The 25282-nt window shown below is 36.4% G+C and overlaps 2 protein-coding genes across 5 annotated transcripts; one reads left to right on the plus strand and one right to left on the minus strand.

Moving 5' to 3' along the window:
* Positions 1-1689: 1689 nt before the first annotated feature.
* Positions 1690-2846, minus strand: LOC4803318 (uncharacterized). Of its 2 annotated transcripts, XM_015182961.2 has the most exons (3): positions 2685-2846; positions 2119-2633; positions 1690-2048 (listed from the first exon to the last, which is right to left on the minus strand). In XM_015182961.2, the coding sequence occupies exons 1-3, from the start codon at positions 2760-2762 to the stop codon at positions 1979-1981; spliced, it is 663 nt and encodes a 220-aa protein (XP_015038447.1). In that variant the 5' UTR covers positions 2763-2846; the 3' UTR covers positions 1690-1978. The 2 variants fall into 2 exon arrangements, with proteins under 2 accessions (XP_015038447.1, XP_001360081.2); XM_001360044.4 differs by having other exon boundaries at positions 1690-2633.
* Positions 2847-12734: 9888 nt separating this feature from the next.
* Ttc26 (tetratricopeptide repeat domain 26) lies at positions 12735-17489 on the plus strand. Of its 3 annotated transcripts, none has more exons than XM_033385998.1 (6): positions 12735-12880; positions 15219-15345; positions 15401-15568; positions 15643-16545; positions 16604-17064; positions 17130-17489. In XM_033385998.1, exons 2-6 carry the CDS (start codon positions 15343-15345, stop codon positions 17326-17328), a joined length of 1734 nt encoding a protein of 577 aa, XP_033241889.1. In that variant the 5' UTR covers positions 12735-12880; positions 15219-15342; the 3' UTR covers positions 17329-17489. The 3 variants fall into 3 exon arrangements, with proteins under 3 accessions (XP_033241889.1, XP_001360082.3, XP_033241890.1); XM_001360045.4 differs by lacking the exon at positions 12735-12880 and adding an exon at positions 13577-13678 and having other exon boundaries at positions 15216-15345; XM_033385999.1 differs by lacking the exon at positions 12735-12880 and adding an exon at positions 13577-13678.
* The last annotated feature ends 7793 nt before the right edge of the window (positions 17490-25282 follow it).

A 25282-nucleotide genomic window follows, 5' to 3' on the forward strand; every position in this document is an offset into this window, starting at 1 on the left:
CCAGAATCAAGAAAACAATTTGATTCTTTCTCGCTCTGTCTCTCTCTGACACACAGGTTTCATGGTCGGTTTTGCCAATTGCAAAATATGAGTTCAAGGATCTCAGAACCCATAAGAGCTAGAGCAACCAAATTTGGTATCCACACTCCTGTGATATCGGACCTTGACCGTTTTGTGTCAAAATTTCGCCACACCCCCTTCCGCCCCCGCAAAGGACGAAAATCTGGGGCATCCACAAATCTCAGAGACTATTAACGCTAGAGTTAAATCTAGTATTCGCACTCCTGTTCCAAATTTCGCCACGCTCAGACTGATTTTCTGTCTCTCTCGCACGCACTCTTTGTCGTGTCGTTCAATATTAGCGGCGTCTGCCGGAGGAGAGCCATACTGACTTAGTATCGGGTATAAATGTAGAGTTGCGGTGTCCGCAGCAACCCACAACGTTCCCCCTCGTTTTTTTTAAATATTTTTTATATTTATATATTATATTTATATATTATATTTATATATTATATATTATATTTATATATTATATATTATATTTATATTTTTATAATATTTTATTAAATAATTTTTTCATTTTACTACTTTCTTATCATTAATCGTTTATTTTTTTACAATGAATTTTCTGATATTATTGTTTTTATTTTCTTTTCGTTATTATTATTTAATTTTGTATTATTATTTATTTTTATTTATTGTTTAATATTAATTATTTCTTTATTATTTATTTTTGTATTATTTGTTTTTTTTATTCATTTATTTATTCTTCCTTTTTATTATTTTATATTTTGGTTATTATGTTATTTTTTATTATGAATTATTTTTTATTATTATATCTTTTTTATGATTATTTTATTTTCCACCATCTGTTGGAATGGAAAACCTATAACACTCAAAAGCTAAATAATATTTCCATACCAAAAATTTTGTTATATTGAAAGTCCATCATCCTTGTAGATCAGATACCTTCGATATCTTCGATTTTTTAACATTTTTTGTATAGATGTATTTCCATAAACAGATCCTATGGTACCTGCTGCTTTCCAATTTCTTTAATATATTTTTTAATTTGATTTCCGCTTCACAAGATTCTGCATTTATGACCCCCAAACATATTCCATAAATTCAGTGGAACATCCTTTTTGGCAGCCACAATTTTTCATTGCCCAACAAAACTACTTGGCGCGTAACGAAAATAGTTGCAAGTGCGGCCAAAATATGTCAGTCTGGGGATCAGAATTGCAGACAAGTCTGACAAATAAACAGTCAGTCAACCGCCACGGCAGTCAGTCAGTCAGTCAGTCTGTCATTCTGTCACTCTTTCAGGGGCAAGGGCAAAGGGATTTCTGCCACTGCAACCACGAATGACAGACAAGCAGACAACCAGACAGACAGCCAGACAGGACAGATGCCACAGTGATTGCAACAAAATACGAGCATCTCTGTGAAGGTAAGTAAGTGCTGAATAGAGGCCTCTCTGGCTCTGGGCCCCCTCTCCGTTTGCCTGGCAAACTCATTAACAAAGTTGGCATAGAAAACTTGGCTATAAACCGAAAAGAAGGCAAGTCCTATGCCGCAATCATCCAGAAGCAGCCGCAACTAATGGCTGTCAGAGTTGTCGCCGTTTTGGGGAGCTCTTCCATCCGTTGCCTCATCTTAGGAGTTTTCCCAACAGTTTTCTTATACTTTTTTTGGCAACGACTACGCTCAGTGCAAGTTTTATTAAAAGCCAACCGTCGGGGCGACAGTCTGTGGGCCAAAAATATTGAGGAAAGGGCGCCCGGAAGAGGCAAAAACTGAGCTGTGGCAATCCAAAAGCCAACTACCGCGAAAATTATGGCTCACATGTGCTGCAGGACTCAGTAGTGTGTATTCAAATGATCCTGACAGCACACCGTGTGCTTGGCATTGCAGCGACAGTAGCCCAATGGGCAGCAGCATGGCCTGATGATACTCGAATTGTAGGGAAACACAATCATCTTCCAGCTGTCACCGATATTGAGGACCTCGTAGTGGAAGCCGTTCTTGTACAGCACCGTCTGCACCTTGGAGATATAGTAGGGCATTATGGCCAGCAGACAGGCGTCCAGGCAGTTCACATAGATCTGTACGCACTTGATCAGCTTTGCCAGTGTGTAGACACTGGCGATACCCTCGTCGAAGTAGTAGACGGCATCAAAGTGCGGCTGCTCTCGGCCAAATATTTCGGCCGCCTCCTGTATCGTCTCGAATGTGTGCAACGTTGTGACGCCCGTGGCTCCGCTGGGAAAATACAGATGGGTGACGCCACCCGTCACCAGAATGGGACTGGCACACGCGGGGGCATCCTTCTCGTCGGCTAGTACATAGTCCACCGGAGGCTGGCACTCGTCCTTCAATAGATTCAGGGATCGCTCGTAGTTCGGATGATTGGCCACATGAGGCTTCAGCTGGCGGAAGCGACTCCTGACCATCGCAATGAACTTGTCCCTTATCGACTGATGCACGGCCACAGTGGCCAGTGGAAAGAGCTGGAACGGCTCTTGCATGAATCCGGCCACGCTATAGGCGGCCGTATTCAGATCCCCATCCTGGCCGACGATCATGAAACGGGCACCAGGCCAATACTTTGTGGGTTTCATGTCGTGGCGCTATTTGGGGATTTTTTTGAGATTTTATCCCTGGTTTATTGAGCGGCTTACCTTCTTTATTTTGCTCTTGTCATAGCGTAGATTGTGCACCATATCGTAGGTCACAAAGTTCTTGGGTATTTCACACATTTTCTTACAGGGAAATTTGTTCAATTTTCACTAAGAATTTTTAGGAGAATGACAAAGAAAATCATGGGAATTTAGAGCACAAAATAAGACTGGGTGGGGAAGCACTTTTGGTAAAGGATTTGAAATTTCTAGAGGGATCTGGCAATGGATCCACTAGATTCATCAATAAAAAAATCTTTAAGGTATTGGAGTACTGGAAACTATCATTTAGTAGCAAATATTACCTTTCAAAAGATTAAAATCGTAGTAAAAATCACAAAAATAAACCAAAAGTTTTTCCAAAACCTCAAAATTCTTGCTTGGAAAACTATTTCTCAGCTTCTGGACTTTTAAAAAATGAATAGAAATAAAATAAAGTGAAAGTACAATTATATTTCACCTATTTAAATATTTCAAAAATATTACAGCCTCCATTCTTCAGGAAAAGTCTAAAAAAAGCGCCACCACCCTCAGGAAAAAACCCACAAATTCTCATTAAAGTCGAATCAAACAGAGGCGCCAAAAACCATGAATTTTGTTGCGAATCTTCATAAACACCAAAAAGATTCATAGATTTATAGAAACCACTCAAAAAATACCCCAAAGAATCACTAAATATTCCCTTTATTCTCGAAAAACCATTATAAATATGTAAAATCAATTGATTCCCAAAAAATTGAGCAATCAAAAGTTGTGGGGAAATTAACTCGCAAAAGCCGTCGCTTGTCCCAAAAAAAAAAATAAATTAAAGGAAATCAAGTAAAGCCAGAATTACCAAGGCTTAAACGACACACTGGCTAACACACACACACACACACACCCTCCGCTCCGCACCCTCAACAAATCAGGCGAAAAAAGCAGTTTCCAAGCGATAAGAAAGTTGCACAGACTTTCCAGACGAGGCCACAAAGAAGCAACAGACGAACCCACAGAAGCAACAACTATACAAAATATACATATATATATAGCGAGATATGAGGATATCCCTATAACTAGGGAGGGGAGGGGTGTAAAGACAATGCTAATGTCATTTTCTCTCAAGTGCCATCCACAGAGGCGAAAGCGAGGGGTGGCTGGTGGCGTTGTGTCATATAAAGTCTCAAAACAAAGGTAATAAATAAGTTTGTCTTTATTTTTCCATGATACCCCTGGAACGTGGGGCGTAACAGGCGTAAAGGAAACGTTTTTGCTACCCATTTTCTTGTTAAGGATTGACGGATCTTGGATATTATCAAAGATAGAGCTTTAAAATTAAATATATGAAGTTCTGGGAAACCTGAAAAGATTTTGTTTGTTATAAATCCAAGCCACAATTTCCTGCAAGCTTGGAAAATGGGTAATTGTTCTGGTATCAACAAATGTAGAGTAATTTTCCTAAGATTTGGTAAGATCCAATATAATTCTATTATCTATCGAACCACAAATAATAATTTCAATCGGTTAGGTACATGCTCGTATTATAGACGGAATAAGGAAAATAAATTCCTATAAGAAATAATATATTTTTGCGAATAGGATTCTCTCTATAAATATAAATATAAATATAATAGAAAGAAATATAATAAATAGAAATACAATAAATATAAATATAATAAATAGTAATATACTAAAAAGAAATATAATAAATAGAAATCATAATAAATACAAATATAATAAATACAAAAAATATAATAGATGGAAACATTATAAATCTAAATAAATAAATAGATAGAAATATAATAAATCAAAACAAACAAATTAAGAGAAATATTATAAATCTAAATAAAATATATAATTACATATGAACATATTAAAAATAAATAATAATATATATTAAAAATAATCTTTAGATGGTTTTCCTACTTTTAAATGACAATTTAATCATTTGTTCTTAGTGGCATACGAAAATAAACTGTTTACAGGGTAAAATAAACACCAAATCCCTTTTTCTTTATTCTTTTCTTTGGGAGAAAGTGGCTCCCTTCAGTGTGGGCGCGGCGACTGCTTAGCCTCTTAAGCAGATAAACTTGAAAAAGTCATCTCTGGTACTCGGGGACATTTGCGACCAGCCATAAAGGAGATTTATAAAGCAAAAATAAAAACAAAAAACCAACAAACCACCACAGAATATATTTAGATTTACATGGGGCTGTAAATTTATTTGCCAAACCAACAAAAACAAATACTGAAAGTGCAATGAAAATAAAATTAGTAATTTGCTTTTGCGGTTGATTTGTTTACTGACTAGAAAATGAACAGTTAATACGGCGAGTGTATGGAATGGGATGCCAGAAAATACAGGATGCCAGAGCAGACAGGGATGCCCAAAAGTCGTTCTAAAAATTATAAAACCTCAAAGAATACATCGCTGAAAAGAAACCCTAAAGATTGATATAAAAAAATAATTTAAAAACGAAGAATCTCTAAACATTTGTATGCCAAATGCATCTGGGTTTTATCAGTTAACAAACTATATATTATGATAGATAAAATGTTCTGGCTATGCCTTAAAAATACCCAATAAAATATGGATTAAATTTTGATAGAATATCCAGCAGTTAAGGGCACCATTTGGTAGGCATTTCTTATATATTTTCCACAGATTTATGTTCTTTCTACGAGCACACACTCTCAGCTCTTTAGGGCTGGATCATCTCCTCTATATATTCTACAACTGAGTCACTGTAAGGATATATCGCTGGACACATACCCCACACATCCACAGGGAAACCTGCCTTTCCCACAATACAAAATTAACTAAAAACATCAGTCGACTAGTTCTGTCGCCTGTCGCTGTCCATTCAATTATACATTTTGCATGCAATTTCAAATTTTTGAATTTCTATTTCATTTATGCAACGTTTTAATTAAATTTTTTGCTTCTTAGTTTTTGGTGTATGTAAAAAAAAAATTTTTTTGTACCAGCAGGCGACAGACAGCTGCCGCTTAAAGCCACAAAAATTACGCATACGCAGTGTATAGATTAAATTAAAAAAGTTGAGGCAGCGGAGATGGGGCCGAAAAAAGTTGTGTTCCGACTTTTTGGGATTTTGGTTTCAACAAATTTGGAAAATTGAATTTGGTTGGGGAGTGGTGGTGCGGGGGGGGCTATGTAATTTGTGGAAAATGTTTGACAAAATGGCAATGACAGGGATTTTTGTGAAATGATATTCTGATTTCACGATTTAAATGCCGTTCAAAGGTCAACCGGAAATCAGCCGTTCCCTGTGGAACGTAACCGTGGGGGCACTTATCGAGCGATAAAATATGAAAATGCAATGAAAATGCGCAGGAGGGTCGGTGGGCATGGGGCAGGGGGGTCCAAGTGCAAATAACTGTTGCCAAACATTTTCCAAACGAAAAATATACATTTTCGAGGAACGTTGGGGAGGGGGGGGGGCCTGCTCTTCCGCCAGGACTCCTCTTGTGCAGGACTCCCTCTCCACGCAGTACTCTCTCGTTGCTCCTCTCGATTCTTGCGCTCTCCTGCCTTCTGTACCATGCATGCAAACAAGATTTAACGATAAAATTTTAATTAGTGCATAAATGGGCGCCTGATTGTATGGGCGTGGCCCTACAGAAACCGAGAGAGATAGAGAGAGAGAGAGAGCAAGAACCCCCAGACACATTGCGGCTTTGGCACTTTTGTGCCTTTTATTTGCCTTCTCTGCCAAAAAGCATCGACTGAAGAGGGTCCTGAAGGGGCTAGTGGGGGGGACATTCTCTGCTCTGAAATGAAGAAATTTTGGCGTCCCCCTCCGCGTGCTTTGGATGCGAATGTGCCTCCGCCGATAAGCGTTAATTGGCATTGGCTGATTCCGGAAGATACATACGGAAGCAAAGGCATCGCACGAGAGGAATGTCACTGCGGCTGCGGCGATTAAAGCGGCGTCTCCTCGAAAAAGACCGCAGAAAGTCTTTTGCTAGCTAACCCTCCGGAGAATATGTTTCAGCAACAATCTTACCCCAATGGCGACAGTATTCTCGGATGTCTAAAGATTAATCCAGACTCCGGCGGTACCTCACGGTTTGCTTCCGTGCTTCGAACATCAATGGCACTGAACAAGGGCCCAGCTCGTGGGCTTTTGACTTTTGTAAATTGTTCACTGCTTAAGAACACGACTGATCGGGCTTGATCGTGCACACGAAAAGTTTGAAGCCGCAAAGCACTCTTGCATGACGCCCTCTAGGTTGTCAAATAATAACACCCCTGATCCCAGCTTTTTCGATTTCACCTCTGCGGCCAGCTGTCCTGTCAGATGATCTACATCGCGCCTTCCAACACTTCATGCCCCCTAAAAATTTGTATATCATTTTCTAACATAATACCGTTTACGTTTTTTTAATACATTTCTGTATTTTTTAGGTACAATGGGTGTCTGCATCTCCGTTGGGGTTTATTCTCAACAAACAGGTTTTCAGGTCCGCGACGACCTGTAAGAGGAAGTATTGGAAGGAAATATTGGGGTGTTGGTGAATTACATAGGACCATCTATGGCTGCTAAAGCGGCCATTAATTTACGAAGACTTCTGGACGAGATGGTTAATCGTCTATGGCGACAGCAGTTCGCAGCATATTGCCCCAAAAATACTACAAATCGATGGAAAAAATATCGTAATAGCAACAATATGTATTATAAAAAATAAAATAAAAAAAAAAATATAGAAAAATACTACTAAACTTTCTGGAAGAAAAAAAAATACCACAAAGCTTATAGCTCCCCTAAAAAAAAAAACAAGAGCATACCCATTGCTTTAGTTTTTTAAACATTTTAGAATGTTGATTTTTGTGGACATCCCCATGACATATTCCAATCATATTTCCCTCTCAATTTTTAGTGACATTTCAATGCATAAAAATCTGTACAATCGGAGCCGCAACAACACAAAACAAATTGAATATAAAAATGTAGATAAAAGATGGAAACAACAATCTGTTTCGAGTACAAAAACAAAAACCACAAAAGAATAAAGCATTATGGCAAAAGTGCTGGCAACAACAACAACAACAACCACAACAAACCAGAAAAGAGGGGCAAACAAATTTACTTTCAAGTTGAAACATTCAAATTGCGCTACCCATGGCCCGCACTCCCTTCCCGCCCGTATATCTATCTCTATCTGAATGGCAGATTCATTCAGCATTCGTGCGCCTTTGTTTATGTTACACTTTATTGCGCTTTTGCAATTTCGCGTTTCCGTTTCCTGTCAAATCAGCCATAAAAAAAGCAGAGCCGAGCAGAGAAGATCTGGAGTCAAGACCCCGCCCTGGGATTCGCTGGGACTCTCGTTGGAAGGCGCCTATTACATTTCGCAGTCGAATAAACAATGCCAACATCATTTGCACCTCCTTCATTATGGGGCTTTCCTCGTTATTTGTCAAACAAATAAACAGCAGGCTAGGCCAGGCCAGGCCAGGCCAGGACGAAGAAAGGGACGACAGGCCCGAGCGACAGGAGTCACTGTTACGTGCAATTGTCTCCGGCTTGGGCCCCATGATTTTCCATCATTATCATAGTGAGCGAGAAAGAGAGAGAGGAGAGCGCTGGCTGGGTTCCTTGGGTTCCTTCTTCTTCATTTTTTTTTTTTTTTGTGACAATTTATTGTCATCGTCTCTTCCATTTCGAGTGTTGCCCTCTCCTCCATCTCCTACTCGTACGCCTGTTTTGTTTTGTTTTGTTTTGTTTATACACTTTCGTATTTGCATTGCCTTCTGTTTTTCCCTCTGCTTTTATGTACCTCGTATTCGTAGAGAATGGGAATGCTATTGAGGACGGACATTGGCGATTTCCTTCGGCTATGCCTTCGAAAGTTGTGAAAAAGTTCCACGATTTGAATCGATTATATTTATAGGTATTATCTATATATCTAGCAATATTATTATAGTTATTATATCTTTGTAAAAACCTCTGTTATTCATAAAACCAATGATAATAGCTATTTACCTGGTATAATTAAATTATTATTAGCAGAATGAAAAAGAGTAGTGCGGCTGTATTATTTTCCCTACAAAATTATGATTTTTTTTTAAATTTTAGTATTTTTAAATTATAGTATTTAGCAGTATTTTTTCTGAGTATAGTCTTTTTAAAGAAAAATACGAATTTTTTTGAATTGTCTCTCTAAAAGATGCAGTATTTTTTCATGGTACAGTCAGTATTTTTTTGATAAGTTATAGTATTTAAAAAAGTATTTAAAAAAATATAGTATTTAAACAAAATTTATTTTTCGCAGAAATTATATTATTTATCCAGAAATTATCAAAAATTTCAAAATGTTCAGTATTTTGTTCCAGATATTTATCCAGAATTGTCACTCGTTTCTTCCAGAAAAGTTAAGGATAATACCAAAAACTACAGTACAATTTTTTCCATTAGTATCTTTATCCCAAAAATTAAAATTATATTTTATTCAAAAATATGCCCACCACTGGGTATCTGCCAGTCGTCACATTTTATGTGTATCGCTTCTACATTTTTTTTCTTACTCTTTTTTGTGTGTATTTTTTCTGAAGAGAAAATTGCGAACTTGCGAAATGAAGTGCAAAATTCAAACGGAAATTGAAATGGCAATGACAGAGTCCTTCTCTCTTCTGCTCAAATGCTGGGTTTTTTACACCCAAGATTTCCCTTTTTCCCATTTTTTACCCCACTCAGCGGCAGTGCCAGTGCCAGTGCCAGCGCCAGCGCCAGAGCCAGAGCCGGAGCCGGAGCCTTTTCCTGTCGAGAAGGTTCTCTCGGACTTTGGCTTTATCCTGTAGGAGCGGAGAACATGTGCCGCTCCCTGCAGTTGCATACCCGAATATATATAAATATTTCTACAAAATGAAGTTGAGAAAATGGCGATTTTCTCAAGCGTAAACTAAACACTTGAAATGCGAAAATAAATAAAAAGAGTGGACATCTTGGGCGAATTTATTGGTCATGATGATGATGATGATGATGATGATGGTCCACAAGGGCTTAGCACAAATGCTGAATGCCACTGAAGCATGCATAATAATGGGCCACTGAACCTGTACTTTTCCAACTTCAAATTGGGTTTTCGGCCAAGAGCTGCGAAAGGGTTGCGCGGGGGGCAGGGATTTGACTAAGATTTTTGATGGTTTAGCGTTCAATTTTTAAAGTGTTTTCAGGCTTTTTTTTACCCTCGAGCGAATAAACATTCGGAATGCAGCATCCAGCACTTTCACTAAACCGAAATTCCCCACAGGCTGTTCCAAAATAAATTCGTTAGCTGCATACTGTTTGGGGGGGTGGAGTGGAGTGGAATGCAAATAGATGGAAAGAGAAAGCAATGACAGTGCCACGGGGGGTACGTATATGATCCCAAAAATAGGAAAAGAATTTTGAGGTTTTTGTGAACCGATTTTGGTATACGCTTTTGTTAGAAGTAAAAGAGTGGTTATGTAGTATTTTTCAGAAATGGTAGTATTTTTTTTTATTTTTAAGTGTATAATTTTAAAAATGTTGATATTTTGTTCGAGATATAACAGTATTTTATTTTTTAGTATTTTTCAGAATTTTTTAGTGTATTTTCCTTTATTTTGGGTTAATTTTTTAGAAATGTTTGTTAGAAGTAAATTATTGGCTGCAAAATTTAAAACATTTCAGTATTTTGTTCCGGATATAACAGATATTTTATTTGATTATAAATTTCTCTTGTTTGAGAAGTAAAAGAGTGTCTGTGTAGTATTTTTCAGAAATTGCAGTACTTTTTTCAATTTTTTAAGTGTAAAATTTCAGAAATGTTAGTATATTGTTGTATATTGTATTGTATATTGTTTTAGATATAACAGTATTTTAGTTATCAGAAATTCAAAAATTGTTTGGTATTTTTTCCTTTTTTTTTTTGTATAATATATAAATTCGGAAACTTTTTTTCAAGACAAATTGTTTGTTTTTAGAAATGTAAGTATTTTTAAAGAAATTTGTAGTATTTTTCAGGAAGTCTTTTTATTTATTTTAGTGTTTTTCCTTCCCTATAATAGATGTGAGATATAGACCAAGGTTTGTTTAAATTTTCATTGAAAATACATTTTCATACCGCAATCTTCAAGAATGAAACATATTATGCTTCAAAAAATATCTATATGTATACAGTTGTTTATGCTGATAAAAAATATATTTACTTACCCAATTCAAGGACAAAATATCATGCAGCAGAGCCCCACGCGTGGGTTGCTGTAATCCCTCTCTGAAAAAAAAGAGTATACAAATCAGACAAACTGTTGTTTGCAATTAGAAGCAAATAAACTAAATTGTTTCGTGGTTCCGTAGCTTTCGACCGAAGAGAACCATTTTCAAATTTGTTTAGTGCACACGCACTCACTGACACACACACAGATGCAAGCAGAAACCACTCACACACAGATACAAACTGTAGCGTGGTCTTCATTTTTGTAGCAATTGCATTATTGGTAAATGTGTGAAATGCGTGTATTTTTGGCTGATTTTTCCCTTGTCAATTTGTGGACTAGACACTCTCTAGTCCTCTCCTCTTGACCGGATTTGGAGGGGATTCTACGCGACTTGTCGCATTTACATATTTTAATTAAAACATAAATTTCGCGTTTTGGCCAGGCCAGAGCCATAGCCGAATATCGGTTTTCGTTTAGTGTGTGAAAATCCAGAGAGAATATTTTGCATTTTCCGTGTGTGGGGATTGACTAAAGTTTTTAGGAAATTTAAACCAAAATTTAAAGCTATGTATGTATATTGATGATGATATTTAAGGTTCTTATGAAATATCCTCCTTTGATCAATATTTTAGGATTCAACTTCTTTTATTTTATTTTATTGTTTTTAGTAAGAATTTTAGGTATTTTTATGAAAAATAATTTTTAATTTAATTTTATATTTTTTCCACTATTTAATTATTTTCAACGGTTAATTATGTTTTAAGAATTTTTAAAATTTTTTTTATATCAATTTTTGTATATTATTTTCTTAAATTATTTTTTTTGTATTAATTTTTAAATTATTTTTTATATTCATTTTTAAAATTAATTTTTTTTGTTCATTTTTTAATTATTTTTTTTTATATATATATTTTTTTTTTAATTTTATTTTTTATATTAATTTTTTAATTTTCTGTTCATAGCTTTCAAATTTTTTGTAATACACATTTTAATTTTTTATATATTTTTAATAACAATTTTTCACATTTAATATTTTGTATATAATTTTAAAAATGTTGTATTTTTGATTATAATTTTTTAAGAAGAAATTCAGTATTAATTCTATAACATTCAGTATTTTTATCAGATATTTCAGTATTTTTTATCCAGAAAATATTGTATTTTGACCATTATTTTCTCGGTATCTTCTATCTTAAGGTATGGATACTTTTAAAACTCTTTTTCGTAATCTTGGCGTCTTCTCTTTTGGGTCAAAGAACATGTTTTCTTTTCTCACAAACTTTTGCACTGTTTCTATTCATCAAATGCAAATTTTGGTCATCTTCCTAGAGAAACTACCGGCCAGAAAACAACCCCTAACTAAAGATACAAATATCGCGCAAAACAGTCACTTTCTTTTGGCTTTTCCTCAGTATTTTCTCCAGATGTATCAGATACAACAATTACTGTACATTTCTGGTTTCTCTCATCTACTTTTGACGTGTTCGATGTTTTTCGCATACCTTTTGGTTTATTTTAATAAATATTTCAACAGCCACACAACGCACATCACCGCTCCACTATCCCTCCGATACATCCACCTGCATATAGCTGGAGCAGATACTAGTTTAGTATCTACTAAATATTTAAACGCACCGTCAGATCGTAAAAGCAAAATGTATGCAAAGTGCATGTCATGGCAGCAATCGAGGTGTAAAAAAGAGCACAAGATAAAAAGAGGAAAGAAAAAAGAAAAAAACTTTAAATAAATAAAACAGAAGACCAGAAGAAGACGTGGAGGAACCTGTGTGCACGGAGGGAGGAGGGAGGCTGCGAGGGAATGTTGCCAACTATATTGAATAAAGTTAGTATCTGTCGGTATGTTGCGCCTCATCGTGTGCCCTATACATAGGATATATAGATATATATTAAATATATATATTTATTCCATGTATATTACGTTTTTCTAAGCCATTTCTTGCTTACATTTTGGTGCAAAACGGTGCCAGGCAAGTCAACGGAGATTCTTACACACATCGGAGTAAGTGTTTTTTTTTTATGGTAGTAGTAGGTTTGTGTATTATATAGTTGTGTCTGTGTGTGTGTCTTGGAGAAATGTATCTGTCTGTTAGATGGGTGTTTCTCTGCCTTAGTCCTAGAGAGTAGCATCTACGTGTCCGCGTATCTAATATAAACGTAAATTGGCAAACATTTTGCCCTCAAACACTTTTTTACATGTATTTTTTATGGTATTTCAGTGGCATGAAGATTTGTACGCATTTTATGGACTGTATATCTAAAATATCGAAACAGAAAATAGTGCCTGTTTAGTATTTTTGTTAAAACTTTAGTATTTTCATAGACAATTAAATATTTATTTAATAAAGTTAGCTATTTTCCTAGAAAATGCGGTATTTTTTAATAATTTTACATTTTTGATAATTTTTTAATTTACGAAAATACTAAATGTTTTTATATGTCAGTATTTTTTGAACATTTTAGCATTTTCAAAGCTATTTTCTATTAGAAGCCATACAATTTTTTCATAAATTGCAGTATTATTTTTATTTTCTTCAAAATAAAGTGTTTGTTCAGAATTTTTTTGTTTTTTATTCATGAAAGTTAGTATTTTTCGATGAAGTTATAGTATTTTTTAGAAATTGCAGTATTTTTTCAATTTTCTTCAAAATATAGTGGTTCTTCAGAATTTTATAGTATTTTTTTCATGAAAGTTAGTATTTTTTTGATAAATTTTCTTGAAAAAGTAGAAAATATTGTGGTTTTTTTCTTAGAAATTACAATCGCTCTTTCGACTTGTTAAACATTTCCTTACGAATCGGTAATTAAAATCGTTAATGAATGAGTTTCACATCGGTGTTTATTTTTAAGAATCCTTTCAATGAATATAAGAAGGCTTTATCTAGCAGCCAATGTTTACAATTTCCATAGATTTGCCCCAACTATTTGTTGTTGTTGATGTTTTTTTCCCACTTGTTTTTCCACTCGATGGGCATACGAAACTTTTCTCTGGAAATAGCAAAAATACCTCCAGACATGTCCGTCAGCTCTGGCTGCGAATGGGAGAATGTGAATATGAATGCAAAGGCGAATGCGAATCCGAATGCGAATACGAGTGTGGTGCTGATTGTGTTGAGTCTCCATTATGCAGTGTCAGCAATGAAGGAGAAAAATAAGAGAGATAGAGAAAATTCCCAGAGGATTGCAGGAGAAGTACTTGGATTGACGCATGGCATATCTCTTGAGGCAGAGGCTGCGCATATTTATGATTCGTGTGTGTGTGTGTGTGTGTGTGTTTGTGTGTGCGTCTTATAAATAAAGCAAATGGCAAAATGGAAATGCAACTGCAACCAGAATCTGCATCCAGGAGGAGCAGTAGGAACATCTGAAACTGTGTCAACAATGCGTGCCATAAGGCACACAATCGTACTCGCTCGCATTCGCATCCACATCATCTTAGCCATCACCTTTTGTTGTTTGCATGGATGAAGGAATGTATGTACATCCTCGGACTGTGAGAACTTCTTACAGAAGCGTTCAAGAGATATTCTGGAATGCCAGCCGAACGACTGAGGGGGAAAACAAACACACCAGACTCAATAGGATACACGCTGAGAAAAGTCGAAGAGCACAAAAGAAGAGAAATGCAACTGTATGTATATTAAATTAAAAAATATATGTATATATATAAAATACAAAATATAAAAATAATAATAATACAAAAAAATAAAAATAATAATACATATAAATAAAAATAATATGTAAAATAGTTCAAATATTAAATAAACTATTATAAAACACTTTAAAATAAATATAAAGAAATATTAAACTTGAAGGAAATATATTTTATTTTAATATATACAAAAATGTATGCTTTACATATGTTTTATATGTGAAAATATTTCTTAAGTAAAATATTAGCATTTTAATGGCAAAAAAGGTGAGTGCAAAACACTTACGTTTTTCAATATCCAATCAGATAAAATCTCTGGGTAGACATTTGTAATTCTGAGTGTAAATATTAAAATGGCATGACTTTTTTGTCTGGCTGTATGCGAGCGAGGATATCTTGAACACATTTGCTGACATCAGCAGGACAGCGAAGCAGCATTTCCAAAAAAAAAAAAATGTATATCTCCCCAGAATTAAGGGTTGCGCACTGTCGGGGGATCAACAGTTGGTTGTGCCACAGTTACAGTTACAGGCCACCGCTTGCTGGACGCATTGGGGCATGGCAGGACAACGACAGTGACAGGGACAGGGACAGGCACAGGGATAGGGGCAGAGCAGCAACTGCTTTATCGACGCTATGTAGGTTGCCAAGCGACCGTAACCAAAGCGTTTGCTTTGCTCCAAAGCAGAAAATCCAAAACACACAGAACACAGAAGCCGCACAGCCGTAAGAAAGGAAGGCAAAAATCTGGTAAAAGAAAATAGAGGAAAAAACGAAGACAACTCTTGTGAAAAGGATAAACGCTGCAGAAAATGGTAAGAAATGTAGCTTGAAAATTGTTGTCAGATACTTATGCGTGTTCTGCCACAGATACTTTCACGTGGAAAAACCGACTCGGCCAGCTCTAGGCACACGAACAGCACCAGCGGCGGAGCAGCCCCTGGAGGAGCTGGCAAGCAACGCAAGGCCCCAGCACCGACCACCCTAGAGGATTTCATCATCAAAAGGGACTACACGGGGGCCAGGGCATTTCTAGAGGTATTACACAGTCTCGGGGGTGGAGATTAAACTATAATCTAAATAAATAAATAATCTATTCCGTTGTCCTGTAGTACACCAACGATGAGGATGATGATGAGGAAAATGAGGCGGCCGGAGGTGCAGCAGCCAGTGGTTTGAAGCAACGACAAGTGGATCAATGGATTGCCTTTTGCAATTTCCATTTGGGTGACTATCAGCAGGCCCTCACGCAGTACAAGGCCATCCAAAAGACAAGCGAGAAGGCCAACGTGGAGCTCAATCTGGCCGTGTGCATGTTCTATCTGGGTCTCTACGAGGAGGCCCATCAACTGGTGTCGAACACATCCGAGGAGAGTCCTCTCAAGCAGCGTCTGCTCTTCCATTTGGTCCACAAATTGGGCAGCGTTGAGGAGTGGGCGGAACTGCACGATGATCTGGAGAATTCCTCGAGTGTGGAGCAGCAGCTGAGTCTCGCGTCGATGCATTACCTTCGGGCGCACTATCAGGAGGCCATCGACGTGTACAAGCGTGTCCTGGTGGACAACAAGGACTACATGGCCATCAATGTGTATCTGGCGTTGTGTTTCTACAAATTGGACTACTACGATATGTCCCAGGAGGTCCTCGATGTGTATCTCGGCCAGCATTCGGACAGCACCATTGCCATTAATCTGAAGGCCTGCAATCGATTTCGTTTGTTCAACGGCCGTGTGGCCGAGCAGGAGATCAAAAATATCGCCGATAATGGCACCTTTGGTGCGGATCTTTTGCGTCACAATCTGGTGGTGTTTCGGAATGGCGAAGGAGCCCTGAGGGTCCTGCCGGGACTGCTTAATATCGTGCCAGAGGCCCGTCTGAATCTGGCCATTTACTATCTGAAACAGGGCGATGTCCAGGAGGCCCACGCCTTGATGAAAGAACTGCAACCCACATCGCCACACGAGTACATACTCAAGGGTGTGGTTCATGCCGCTTTGGGGCAACAATTGGGTTCGGTAGGGCATCGAATCTTTGGTCCTTGGCTTTATATACATCTATTTTTATTATTGGCAGAAGGAACACATAAAAACCGCGCAGCAGAATCTTCATTTGGTTGGCAGTTCGGCCACAGAATGTGATACGATACCCGGGCGCCAGAGCATGGCCTCGGCCTTCTTTCTCTATCAACAGTTCGAGGAGGTCCTGGTGTACATGAACTCCATAAGGAGCTACTTTGTGAACGATGACGTTTTCAACTATAATTTCGCACAGGCCAAATGTGCCACAGGCTACTACAAGGAGTCCGAGGAGCTGCTGATGCAAATCACAGACATGGACATCAAGAATCAGCACACATACTGCATGATCCTGGCCAAGTGCCACATCCATTGCAACCATCCGGAGCTGGCGTGGAATGTTTTCATCACGCGGGACACCAATGCCGAAGCCTTTCTGCTCCTGCAGCTGATTGCCAATGAATGCTACAAATGCGAGGAGTTCTGGGTGGCCGCCAAGGCATTCGATATGCTCGAAAAGTGAGTTTACTTTCGGTTTACCCAATTCCAAAATGTAATCCCTGGTCTATACATCTTTTCCCTAGACTCGATCCCAGTCCGGAGAATTGGGAGGGTAAGCGGGGTGCCTGCGCGGGTGTCTTGTATGCCATGGCCACAAAAGCCCATCGGGGACGTCCTGGCGGTGGCATATCAGAGGTCATTGGTATACTCAGGGAATCATCCAATTCTCAGGCAGAGGCCATGATCAAAACTATACGTAAACATATTAGTAATTTTAAATAGGGGAAATCAAGGTTTCTTTTAGTAAATTAAGGAACAATTTTTGAAATTTATTCATGGAAAATAGAAAAGGAATTTAGAAAAAATCCTAGTAATAAATCGAAATGCTCAAAGCCTTTAATGAAACATTTTGAAGACCGAAAAAATATTTTCTCCCAAAAAAAGTATCAAAAAAAGTTTCCAAAAACTTACAATAATTCTATAATGCCGCCCAAAACCGTTTCCGAAACGGTTATCCTTCCAAAAGAGCAGCCGATTATCGTTTCCTATAGCGTTAAAGTTCCCAAAACGCAGCATAAAGATGTTTCCAATGCGGTTAGAGTCGAAAGAGAGTTTGAAACTGGAAATAAAGGCTCTTACGATAAAGTAAAACCTACAGAAAAGGTATTTAATGATTTCCACAGCACTTTTCAGATTAAAAAAATTACCCAAAGATAGTCGCAAAAGCAAAAAGAGAATGCCCAATCCAACCCAAAGCGGAAAGAAGCAAAACATAAAAAAAAAACATAATTTCCATACACAAAAATACAAAAAAAAAATATAATTAAATAAATGAATCTTAATAAAAAAAGTAATTTACAAAATTAATTCTAATCAAATATTGCAAAAAACAACAGCCACACTTGCAGGGTATCTGAAAACAAAAAAATAATTATTTTACGGACACAATGCAGAGAGGGGGAAAACAGCAAGAAACATTCTCGACTCTGTATTTGCTCAGGCTAAAAAAAAAAAACAAAAACAATTATTATACCCGATACTCAAAATGAGTATTGGGGTATATTAGATTTGTGGTGAAAGTGGATGTGTGTAACGTCCAGAAGGAATCGTTTCCGACCCCATAAAGTATATATATTCTTGACCAGCATCAATAGCCGAGTCGATTGAGCCATGTCTGTCTGTCCGTCTGTCCGTCCGTCCGTCTGTCCGTCTGTCCGTCCCCTTCAGCGCCTAATGCTCAAAGACTATAAGAGCTAGAGCAACGATGTTTTGGATCCAGACTTCTGTGATATGTCACTGCTTCAAAAATATTTCAAAACTTTGCCCCGCCCACTTCCGCCCCCACAAAGGACGAAAATCTGTGGCATCCACATTTTTAAAGATACGATAAAACCAAAAACGCAGAATCGTAGAGAATGACCATATCTTCTAGATTGTAAAATCTCAACTAGATCGTATAATTATTAGAGCCAGAATCAAGACAACAATTTCATTCTTTCTCGCTCTGTCTCTCTCTAACACACAGGTTTCATGGTCGGTTTCGCCAATTGAAAAATATGAGTTCAAGGATCTCAGAACCTATAAAAGCCAGAGCAACCAAATTTGGTATCCACACTCCTGAGATATCGGACCTTGACCGTTTCGGGTCGCCACACCCCCTTCAAAATCTGAGGCATCCACAAATCTCAGAGACTATTAAGGCTAGAGTAACCAAATTTGGTACACACACTCCCTTAAGATGTCACTATAAAACGTATATCTCAAAATTTCGCCCCACCCCACTCCGCCCCCTCAAAGAACGAAAATCTGTGGCATCCACAATTTTGAAGATACGAGAAAACTAAAAACGCAGAATCATAGATAATGATCATATCTATCTATCTGAATCTGGATCAGATCAGATCATTTTTATAGCCAAAGGGAACAAATCAATTTGCACTGGCTACGCAGCGTCCGACGTCACGCTCAGACTGATTTTCTGTCTCTCTCGCACGCACTCTTTGTCGTGTCGCTTAATATTAGCGGCGTCTGCCGGAGGAGAGCCATACTGACTTAGTATCGGGTATAACTGTAGAGTTGCGGTGTCCGCAGCAACTCACAACGTCCCCCCTCGTATTTCGTCGCTTTTTGACACGTTTGTTGGTCGATCCACGGGCTGCGCAAAGTATACCTTCGCTTACATACACACATATGTATGTACATATGTATGTATGTATGTACCTGTATGAGTGGATAATGTATGCTTTTGTTTGAGAAATAAACTATTTGTCTCACTCGCACTTGTCACTAGCCGCTCATTTGCAGACACCAATTCCTTATGTCCAAAAGCAAGAAACATACGACTCTGTATTTGCTCAGAAAAAAGAAACAAAAAGAGACTTTTTGTTCGTCTCCTCTTTCACACTTTTTTTTTGCAGATCCCTAGGCCGATCGGCAAGCAGCCCAACTCTACCCAAAGCTTCCTCTGATGTGTGTAAGCATACGTGCTTTTGCATTGCATACATACTCGTGTGTGTGCATATGTGTGTTTGCATGCGAATTAAACAACTGCGGCAGCGGATTGTGTTTTTTAAAAAGGTTTTTATTTTACTTCGAACTTAACTTCACTGATATAGATTTAAGTAGAGGGTCACAAAGGAATTCCGGGCCAAGGGATTGCGCGATATTAATATTTAGCTAGACTTTGCGGTGTCGCTGCTCGATCAAGACTGATTTGAACTTTCTGATCTTTGCATCGTTGATCCCTTTCGGGAATCGTTTTTCTATAAACATTTCAATTGATTTCGCCATCCCGAGTATTGGATTTCGTCATCCAAAGAGAGAACTGTAAAAGGCCTAAAGTGCAGGATCTGCAGAAAGCCGGGAGTGAGATTGTTTATGAGAAGCCGGGTGTGGGCAAACATTGGTTTTCCATTTAGGCGAGTGTCAAAGATTGGGATTGCGGCGGGGGCGCTTGAGATTGTACATCTTAGAAATCAATTAGGCGGAGGCCCAAGATTGAAATTGTTTTCGTTTTGGAAAGCCAAAGATTGTTTACAACTCGTATAAGAGCTCAATGGAATTGGGTACGTTAACTCCCCCCATTCTTAAATGTTTCGTCCCGATACATTTTGAAGTTCTGATAGAGCTCTAATTTCTTCTGACAGTATTTGAATGTTGCTTTCCACTATTTCTTCTGACGGTATTCTTATTGATTTAATAAGTACAAATTTGGTTAATTTATAGCCGAAGTAAAATAACATTAACAATATCAAAATGATTAAAAATAATGTTGTTAATGGTAAGGCCGTATTACCTAATGTTATAAGGGGATTTAAAATATTAACATTATCAAAAGAAAATTGCTTATCATTCGATTGTATATAATCGACTAATTCAAAATCGCTATATCTATGATGCGATATATATTTTAGAATTTTACCCTTATCATTTATGTGGGTTATATTATTTATTACAATTGTGTTGTTGAATATAAGGAGATACGATCCTAACAAAGTAGTATTGTCTACGATATTTTTGCCTGAAACTAATATGGCACCATCCTGAATGATGTCTATTTCTTTGTTTTTTTCCCTTTTTTTAGTGCAGTTGGCTTTAAAGCCATTAAGTAAATTGGTGAAACAGGTACTCTCTAAATTTATTTGTGCGTAATTGTTAAAAGTTTCACTTTTAAAATTATTCATTAAATAGTATTTCTCCTTACATTCACAAACTTTTTCACTTATAACTAACATTCCATCATTTTGTGAGATGGCTCTTGCATGGTAAAACTTGCAAATATCTTTAATTTGAGGATATTTTATGTAAATTATTATTAAATCTGCATTTCGAATTATTTTAATCGTTGCAATGTCCAACAGATCAGACAGTTCAACATTATGTTTTTCATGCTTATAAATGTCCTCTATTTCATTTTTATTTAAAATTTTTGTATTGAAAATGTTTACTTTTAAGAGGGTTATGGTATCAACTAAATTTAGTAGGTCAAAAGTTATTAATTTTAAACGATGCTTTCTCAATATCGTTTCTTCATTGAAGATGACATTTTTTAATGAATTTGATAGCAATTCAATTTCTTTGAAAAATTTGGAATTTATTACAAATTGTTTATTATTATTTTCAATTAATTCATTTACTTTATTTTGTATTTTCAAAAAGTCGTCATGATCAGGGCTGCCTGCTATCCATTTCCAAATGGTACCTAATTCATTTATTCCCCTTTCTTTCCGTTTTGGAACTAATTCTGAAATCATTAATTTTAATAGACTTAAGTCCATTGATATTTCCCACTCATCGTCTGAATTAATTGATTTGTTGACATATTTGGATTCTTTATCAATTATCTCTCTATAAAAACTCAAATTAGTAATATGGAAAAGTTCAGCGTATGTTTCATAAGTGTAAACGTCTCTGTCGTCTTTGAGCAATAGATAGTCACTATGCGTATAGTCAATTACTTCCGCAGTCGTCAATATAACAAAAGTCAGTATTAGTATATTCGCATACATTTTCTGGAAAAAATATTTAATATTTGATGTTATCTTTATGTATAATTCTGTTTCTATTGTTGATTATAATTTTATTCGGTCGATTTTCCTTAACTACCTGCTTTTTGTATCGGGATTGAAGTTTATTTCTTTCCCCGAATTTCTTTTCATAGACTACTTCTCCTATTTTATAATCCTTTTCTCTTCTATCTTTGTTATGTATCTTAAGCATTTTGGTCTGAGCTTCCTTAAGTAATATTGGATTATGTTTGTGTTCTATTTTGTTATACAATATGTCATATGGCATTTGATTGGTCGTTGAATGTATCGTCAGGTTATATTTCAGTGCCGCCCTTATTATTATTTCTGAATAATCTGTTAGATTTAGTTCATCCTTGATGCACCGCGCTATTTCTGTTAGTGTGGAATGTACCCTTTCTACCTGACCATTTGAGGTGCTGTGTCTGGGATCAGCATAATAAATAGTTAAGTTACTTCTTTGTATGAATGATCTAAATTGTGCTGAAGTAAAGCTTGGTTCGTTGTCAGTCATTAATGATGTTGCTAGCGGAAAGTGTTGTAAAATTTCCATTACCTTATTTTCAATGTTTAGTTTACTTTGAATTTCCTTGACCACCAAGTATTTGGAATAAGAATCTATACAAGTTATGAATGTTAGGTTTTGGGCATAGTATATGTCTAAGTGTAATTGATCTCCTTCTTTTGCTGGAATGGGAGCTTCCCCAATTGGAATTTTTACAGGGTGTCTCTGATATTTGTTTTTGTTACAGATCTCACAATTTTTTATATATTCTTTTAATTTTTTGTGCAGGTTTGGCCAATAATACAGCTTAGTTATTTGTTTGTAATTTTCGTCTAGTCCTCTATGGGCTCTGCAATGTGTTTCTTCTATAATTATAGCTTTATCTTCTGAATTTACTACATCTTGAAGGAACTTTCTCGTGAAGAGAAATTTATTTATGAAGTTTTCCTTTAGCTTATTTTGGATAAGGTATAAATCTTCTAAAGTGCAGTGTATTCCTGTGGTTAAGTGAGGCTGAATAAATTCTTTTAAAATGATTAGCAGATTGTCAACCGTATCAAATTCAATAATATGTCGGGTATTTTCATAAACTCTTACTAACTCATGAACTGTGAATCTCCCTTGCGCTAATAGTAGCTGCTGTTTAAATTGGTTTAGAGGCTTGCTAGTCTCTTGAATGACGTTTTCGAAACTACTCTCTGCTGAATGCTGAGTATTTATGTCTGATTCTGATTCTGTTTGGTCGACATCACTATCTGTCATATGATTTATTTTAATCCGAGATAACGCGTCCGCTACTACGTTAGTTGAGCCTGGCTTATAAATGATTTTTGGTGTGAAACTTTCTATGAAGTAATACCAACGTTTCATTTCAACATTTGGATTTTTTTGCGACATTGCAAAGGACAAAGGTTGGTGATCTGTATGTATTTCAATTCCACTCACTCCGTATAAATAATTTCGCAAATTTTTTAATGCCCATACAATAGCTAATAATTCTTTTTTATTAGTAGCATATAATTGCTCGGTTTTACTTAAAGTTTTAGAAATAAATGTTATGGGATTCCCATCTTGCGACAAAACTGCACCTATTGCTATGTCCGATGCATCTGTGGTTAATGTGAATTTTTTATTGTAATCTGGTTGTACTAATTCAATATGTGCTATTAAACTGTCCTTTAAATTATTAAATGCTCCAATTGCTGGTTCATCCAGCTGTATTAATGTTTTCTTGGATGCCCTTCGTGAAACTTTCCCATTTACTCCGCTCAGATATTTTGTTAAAGGTTTGGCAATTGTGGCATAATTTCGGACAAATTTTCTGTAATACCCTGTTAGTCCTAAGAAGCTACGTAGCTCTCTGATATTTTTAGGAATTGGATAGTTTTGTATTGTGGAGATTTTGTCTGGATCTGTTTTAATGATATTTTGGGAAACAATGTATCCCAGAAATTTGGTTTCCAATTGAAAGAATTTAGACTTTTCTAGTGAAATTTTCATGTTAGCGTTTTGCAATATCTGAATTATATGAATTAGATCTTTATAATGTTGTTCTATAGTTTTTGAAAATATTATTATATCGTCCATATAAACGTGACAAGTTTTCCCAACTTGTTCTCTAAGTATATCGTCCATTGCCCTTTGGAAAATTCTGGGAGCGTTCGTCAATCCCATAGGCATTCTTAGAAATTCATATTTGCCGTTATTTATGGAAAAAGATGTTTTTTCAATATCTGATTCCCTCATTAAAATCTGATAGAAACCTGACTCTAAATCAATGGCCGAGAAATATTTCGCTTTACCTAAATTGGCAAGGATTACTGAAGGATCTTGCATAGGGTATCTATCCGGTATGGTGTTTTCATTAAGTTTCTTAAAGTCTATTACTAATCTATGCTTAGGAGTTCCGTCCTCATTTACTCCCTTCTTTGGTACTACTATTACCGGTGAATTATATGGGCTTTTACTAGGTCTGATTATACCTTCATCTAACATTTTACTTATTTCGTTATTAACGAAATCGTTAACCGAATAAGCGTATGGATACTGCTTGCCATATACCGGTCTATCGTGTTCAGTGTTAATCTCTCCTTTTATATCCGTTCTGAACGGTAACTGTAAATTTATATTGGCATGGTCTTCTTCGATGATAGATACCATTTTCTCTCTGAGATTTTCTAAATTGTCCTCTTTGTAGGTTATTGTGTTATACAATTTCATTTTTTTCAATTCAGAATTTGCATAATTTTGAATGTCGGATATTTCTACGACGGCGCGTTCAGGATTTTTGCATCCCAAACTTTTAAATTGTTCATTGTCGGATAATTCAACGACGGCGTGTTCAGGATTCTTTAATCCCAAACTATTCGAACTTTTAATGTCGGATAATTCAACGACGGCGTGCTCAGGATATTTTAATCCCAAACTATTAAAACTTTGGATGTCGGATAATTCAACGACGGCGGGTTCAGGATATTTGAATCCCAAACTATTGACGGATAATTCTTCGTCGGCGTGCTCAGGATTTTTTGATCCCAAGCTATATAAACTTCCTTCTACGTTTACTGATTCACTTTTCATTTCTTTTTCTTCTTCAAAATATTTTTTTATTATATATTCCTTCAACGGAAGGATGGTTTTTCCTTCTATAAAGGTTAATTTGTTTAAAGAAAGGACCTCGTCATATATTAGTTTCTCCTCATTGTCTTTATAACTTAAAGTCCCCTTTCCTGTATCAATAACCGCTCCGATTTTCTTTAATAGGTTAAATCCTATTAGTAAATCTGCCTCCATTCCATCTATTTCATAAAACACTTGCTTTGTGTTGAAAATTGTTATATTATGGAAATATTTAATTATTGAAAACCCATTCACTGTAGCGACTTTCTTATAAATTGGTAATTCTTTTTTATTGTCGTAAATTCCTTTTTTTATATAACAGGAAGTTGCTCCCGTATCTATCAAAACTTTTAGTTCTCTGTTTATTTTTTTGTCTACTCTTTTTAGGTAGGGCAGACCTACTTCGGGGGCTGATCTAAAAAATGATCCTCCTCAATGTTATTTATTCTCATTGCTTTATTAGCCGGTTGTTCCGACATTTCGTTTGGCTTTCGTTTCTGCGCTTGATTGTCGTTAGACTGATTATTCGGTACTACGTTTGCCCTAAAATGCTGGGCTTGGCTATAATTGTTATTATTTCTCCTAT

Source organism: Drosophila pseudoobscura, chromosome 2, assembly GCF_009870125.1.
Source record: "Drosophila pseudoobscura strain MV-25-SWS-2005 chromosome 2, UCI_Dpse_MV25, whole genome shotgun sequence".
In the NCBI taxonomy this organism is placed as follows: Eukaryota; Metazoa; Arthropoda; class Insecta; order Diptera; family Drosophilidae; genus Drosophila; species Drosophila pseudoobscura.

Coding starts and splice junctions, on each gene's coding strand:
- LOC4803318 (XM_001360044.4), bottom strand. CDS start 2,762: ATGTGTGAAATACCCAAGAACTTTGTGACCTACGATATGGTGCACAAT. Junction 2,634..2,684: donor ACAAGAGCAAAATAAAGAAG/GTAAGCCGCTCA, acceptor ATCCCCAAATAG/CGCCACGACATGAAACCCAC.
- Ttc26 (XM_033385998.1), top strand. Junction 15,569..15,642: donor GGGCCAGGGCATTTCTAGAG/GTATTACACAGT, acceptor GTTGTCCTGTAG/TACACCAACGATGAGGATGA. Junction 16,546..16,603: donor TGGGGCAACAATTGGGTTCG/GTAGGGCATCGA, acceptor TATTATTGGCAG/AAGGAACACATAAAAACCGC.